The sequence below is a fragment of the Lactuca saligna genome, chromosome 9 (assembly GCF_052625555.1).
Source record: "Lactuca saligna cultivar CGN05327 chromosome 9, ASM5262555v1, whole genome shotgun sequence".
NCBI classification, from domain to species: Eukaryota; Viridiplantae; Streptophyta; class Magnoliopsida; order Asterales; family Asteraceae; genus Lactuca; species Lactuca saligna.
This window is the reverse complement of record NC_136425.1, coordinates 177,482,981-177,487,432: the sequence shown is the minus strand read 5'-3', so window position 1 is coordinate 177,487,432 and position 4,452 is coordinate 177,482,981. Positions and strand designations below refer to the sequence as shown.

Here is a 4,452-nt window from a genome sequence, read left to right as displayed (position 1 = left end):
GTTTTAATAGTTTAATTGTAAAAAGAAAATTACTTTTTGTTAGTTGAACCAAAATATAAAGACTTATGGGTGCGTTCGGCATGGAGCGTTTGTAAGCGTTAGAGAGTTTTTAGCTTCTAGCGTTTGACAACACGCTTCAAATCCAAATGCTACTTCATATAACGTTTGACAAAACGCTACAAACTACAAGCTACTAGCTACCCACTACAAGCTACCAACTACTAGTTAATTTTGCTGAACACCTGTGTATCTTTTTTTAATTTTTTTATTAAACCTTACAAGAAAAAAAAAACAATAAATACGATTAGTCTAATCTTCTTCTCAATCACTAAATGAGATCAATAATTATTTTGAAATGGATGAAATAATAGCAAATCAAATCAAGAAGTCAATGAAATCCGATGGAGATGAAGTGCTGCTCCTCGTTTGTCAATAAACACAACCCCGCCCCGCCCGCCAGTTGAACGTCTCGATCCATCACTTTCCTCTTTTTCTCAATCTTTTTTCCTTTCTTCTCTCCGTACAAAATCCATCCATCTGCACGCCATCCAACAATCAAACAAATCCCTTCTTCTACGTGTGTTCTGGGTATCTGAAATTTCTGACCAATTTCAAATCCATTCACTTTTTCTTGTATTTGAAATTGATTCGCTGATGGGTGCATGCCCATTCATTCTTTGAGGTTTACGCATTCATTGCTTGCTTCTCATGGAGTCGATCTGGAGTCAAAATGTCGTCCCAGCTCCCTCCCGGTTTATTTTCGCTGTTTACTTCGCTTTTGCCTCCTTTGGTGCCAGGGTGTTGCTCGATAGATACGTATATCAAGTAAGATTCACTTGCTACTTGACTGAATTTGAGTTTTCTTCACTAATTTCATGATTCACTGTATTCGAATGCATTGGCGTCTGAGTTCTTTTAGTATTCTTGCAACTACTTTGCGTAGTTTAGGTTTTGGTTAGTCTTGTTATCGAGATTATCATGTGTTTATGATCTTATACTACTTCACTTATGTAGATATGTTGCCGGATTTGTAAATTGAACACCCTAGACTGATCATTACTTCACTTCTCCAAAAATTTCTTGTCTAGTTCTGTAACATGCCAACAGGAAAACTAATTTCGGTTGTTTTCAGATTTGTTAGTTCTATATTTTTTGGTGTATTTATGTGTATGATGCATAAGAGTCAAACGGAAAATCACACCACTAAAAACCCTTGTTTTCTTTAATTTTGTCCATGAAAACTGAAGGCTCAATTGAAAGGCAATTTGCCATTTCAATCTCAATTACAACGAATTACAACTTCTTGCTATCCATCCAGATCCTCATGAACACAAGTCTCTTTTTGCCAATATAAATCAATTATGTGTTACATCATTGTTCTATGGACTTTTTATTGTCTGTAATTTTTAATTAAATGAACAAAATTCAATGTAATTTATGAGTTTCAAGATTCCTTTTTGTTAAACTTTATTCATTGATCATATTCCAACATCTTAACTGTGACTTATGAGATCTACAACATTTTAAAGATAAAAAAAACATCTTATAAACATCACAATGATGATAATAAACAACATGAGAGAATTTGTAACTTATTACTTTTGACATTTTTCAGAGACTATCGATATGGTTGATGAGCAAAGGGAACACTCCATTGAAGCTCAATAAAGCTACAAAAGCAAAAGTAGCAAAATTCACCGAATCCATGTGGAAGCTTACATATTATGCTATTATTGAATTTACTGTTCTTGCTATTACTTCTCATGAGCCTTGGTTTACAGACATAAAAGGATATTTTAGAGGCTGGCCAAATCAAGAACTAAAGTGAGTAAATTTATTTTGTTTTTATATATATTCACATACTTATTTTTGGGTGTTTAAACTTAAAGCTCTTCAATTTAAGAGGATTCTTGATCTTTCTTGTATTAGTTTTGTACTTTTGTAGGTGAGTTATTTAAAAGTATCAGTTTTTTTTTCAGGTTTTCTCTAGAACTTGTGTATATGTGTCAATGTGGGTTCTATGTTTATAGCATTGCTGCTCTTGTTTTGTGGGAAACTCGAAGGAAAGATTTCTCTGTGATGATGTCACATCATGTAATCACTGTTTTTTTAATTGGCTATTCCTACATTACAAGGTATTTCTTTTTTACTTTGCTTTTTTATTTGGCTTCTTTTGTTGCATAGTTGGGAAATACTTAAAACACCCTTTTAAGTAGATGACTTACTTTAAGTTCAGATTTTGATAAAGTTAAAAAAAATCGATAGTATATTAAAAGAATTCTGAGAAAGAATACAATAAAAGTAGATTACTATCAAGTTCAAATCTGAAAAAGAAACAAACCCAATAATTGTTGTACAACAAAAGATTAAAAATTTGACTTTGTATATGCTAAATGATGTTTTTTGGTTTTTGTAACTACCAAAAACAAACCTAAATTTTGACTTTTCAAAACTCCAAAAACCCCAAAATCTTGTAAGACTTTTTTTTTTCTCTATTATAATGATGTTAGTCTGGAAAAAAGTGTTATATACATAAAGTGTTTATAAACAATGGTAAATTATAAACGAGTTGCATATAGATAATACAAAACATAAACCATTTACAAATTGAAATATACACAACATTGAAATGTTAAAAGAAATAGGTTTTCGAAAATGCATAAAATATTGGTTTATAAAACAAATCCAAAGATTAAAAATTCAATTGAAGGGTGTGTTTTAAGAAAGAAGAGTAAGATCATATAAAAAGAAAGAAAGTGAGGGTAAATGAGTAAATATAGATATCTGAATGCTTAAAGGGCCACTTTCCTCCACTTAAACAAACATATCTGTATATTTCTGTATCCATGAAGTCCTGAAAGTGACTAATAATCTAATTTTCAGAAGTAATAACATTTTGATTATATTCAAAACTTTGTATTCAGTGTTTAAATTCATGATTTTAGGTTCTTTCGAATCGGATCTGTAGTTCTTGCAGTTCATGATGCAAGTGATGTGTTTCTTGAAGGAGCTAAAATGTTCAAATACTCGGGTAAAGAAGTAGGGGCAAGTGTGGTATTTGGAATGTTTGCATTCTCATGGCTTATACTTAGACTCATAATCTTTCCTTTTTGGGTCATAAGAGCCTCAAGGTTTTTTCTCTTTTTTTCAATATTCCGTCTTTACCCTTTCTTTTTCCAAATCCCCACCCGATTAAATCTCCATTTGTTGTTTTGTTGTCAGTGTCCATCTTCTAGAAGCTTTGAGGCCTTCAGAAGTGTATCATATGAGTTTGTACTATGTTTTCAATACCATGTTGTTGACTCTACTTGTGTTTCATATCTATTGGTGGATTCTTATCTTCAACATGATAATGAGACAACTCAAGAACAGAGGACAAGTTGGTGAAGATATTCGATCTGGTAATCTCTCTTTCTTTAGGTTTTTGATATTTTCCACAATTTGGGCTTCTTTTCGTTAGGGTATAAATTGTAAATTTGATTGAAAATATGCAGATTCGGATGATGATGATTAGTTTGATGAAGGGAAGGAAGGTTACAGAGTTTTATACAGCCCTACAGTAGCTATGTATGAAATTAGGGTTGGAGTTTGATTCATGATCATCAATCATCATATATCATATGTTTCCTACTTATTAGATTACATACATTTTATTCTTTTGACTCATGCTTAAATAGAAAAAGGCTATCAACTAGTTTCTTGACACTTTTTCTTTCTTGAATTTGGATCTTTTGTGTGGGAGGAAAAAAGAAAGGGCAAATAGGTAAAAGGGTTAGTGTCTTAACCCATTAAGCCATGTTTTTTTTTTTTGGTTTAACTTCTTGAGTTCTTTTGTGTGATTAAAATTCCCTTGAAACATAGTTTGTGTATGGCATTGTTTGTTCGGATTCTAAGAATGCTAAAAACTTTAACAAATAAGCCATACACGAATTTAGTGATTTACTTGATTTTGTGCCTAAACAATAAGTAGATATATGATACATGTTACAATTATTTGATTATTAGTACACTTTATAACATGAAATTCCCTAATATTTTCAATTCAATTTTAAGTAAAAGGTTATCGTGATTTTTATTATATGAAACAAACTATTCAAATTATTTTCAAGTTACCAACAAATCTAATTTATTGTGTAAAACGGTAATGAATTTAGGGTTTATGTTTTTTGACATACCATTATAAGCTTACAAGGGTGTTGTTTATTTTCGTAGAGGTAAAATGTCTGCAGTCTGTTGACCGCATTTACAGAAAAAGAGACAGATCAAAGGTCTGCAATCTAAGAAAAAACGTTTTTTTTTTCTTTTTTTTTTTTAATATATGCAGTATGTTAAAATTTGAAACATATTCAAAAGAGTTTTTCCAAAAAAATAAACATCATCTAGGTTATTTACGTATTTGCATTTTTGTCAAAGTTTTAAACTTTGTTACAAATTTGGTCTGAATTTTTTTCT

General features: G+C 31.0%; 1 protein-coding gene across 1 annotated transcript; it reads left to right on the top strand.

The window, feature by feature from the left end:
* Window positions 1-429: 429 nt before the first annotated feature.
* LOH2 (LAG1 homolog 2) lies at window positions 430-3,705 on the top strand. The gene is made up of 6 exons (XM_078976232.1): window positions 430-825; window positions 1,616-1,824; window positions 1,980-2,135; window positions 2,946-3,131; window positions 3,223-3,401; window positions 3,495-3,705. The coding sequence occupies exons 1-6, from the start codon at window positions 709-711 to the stop codon at window positions 3,512-3,514; spliced, it is 867 nt and encodes a 288-aa protein (XP_078832358.1). The 5' UTR covers window positions 430-708; the 3' UTR covers window positions 3,515-3,705.
* Window positions 3,706-4,452: the final 747 nt, after the last annotated feature.

Coding starts and splice junctions, on each gene's coding strand:
- LOH2 (XM_078976232.1), top strand. CDS start 709: ATGGAGTCGATCTGGAGTCAAAATGTCGTCCCAGCTCCCTCCCGGTTT. Junction 826..1,615: donor TCGATAGATACGTATATCAA/GTAAGATTCACT, acceptor GACATTTTTCAG/AGACTATCGATATGGTTGAT. Junction 3,402..3,494: donor TGGTGAAGATATTCGATCTG/GTAATCTCTCTT, acceptor GAAAATATGCAG/ATTCGGATGATGATGATTAG.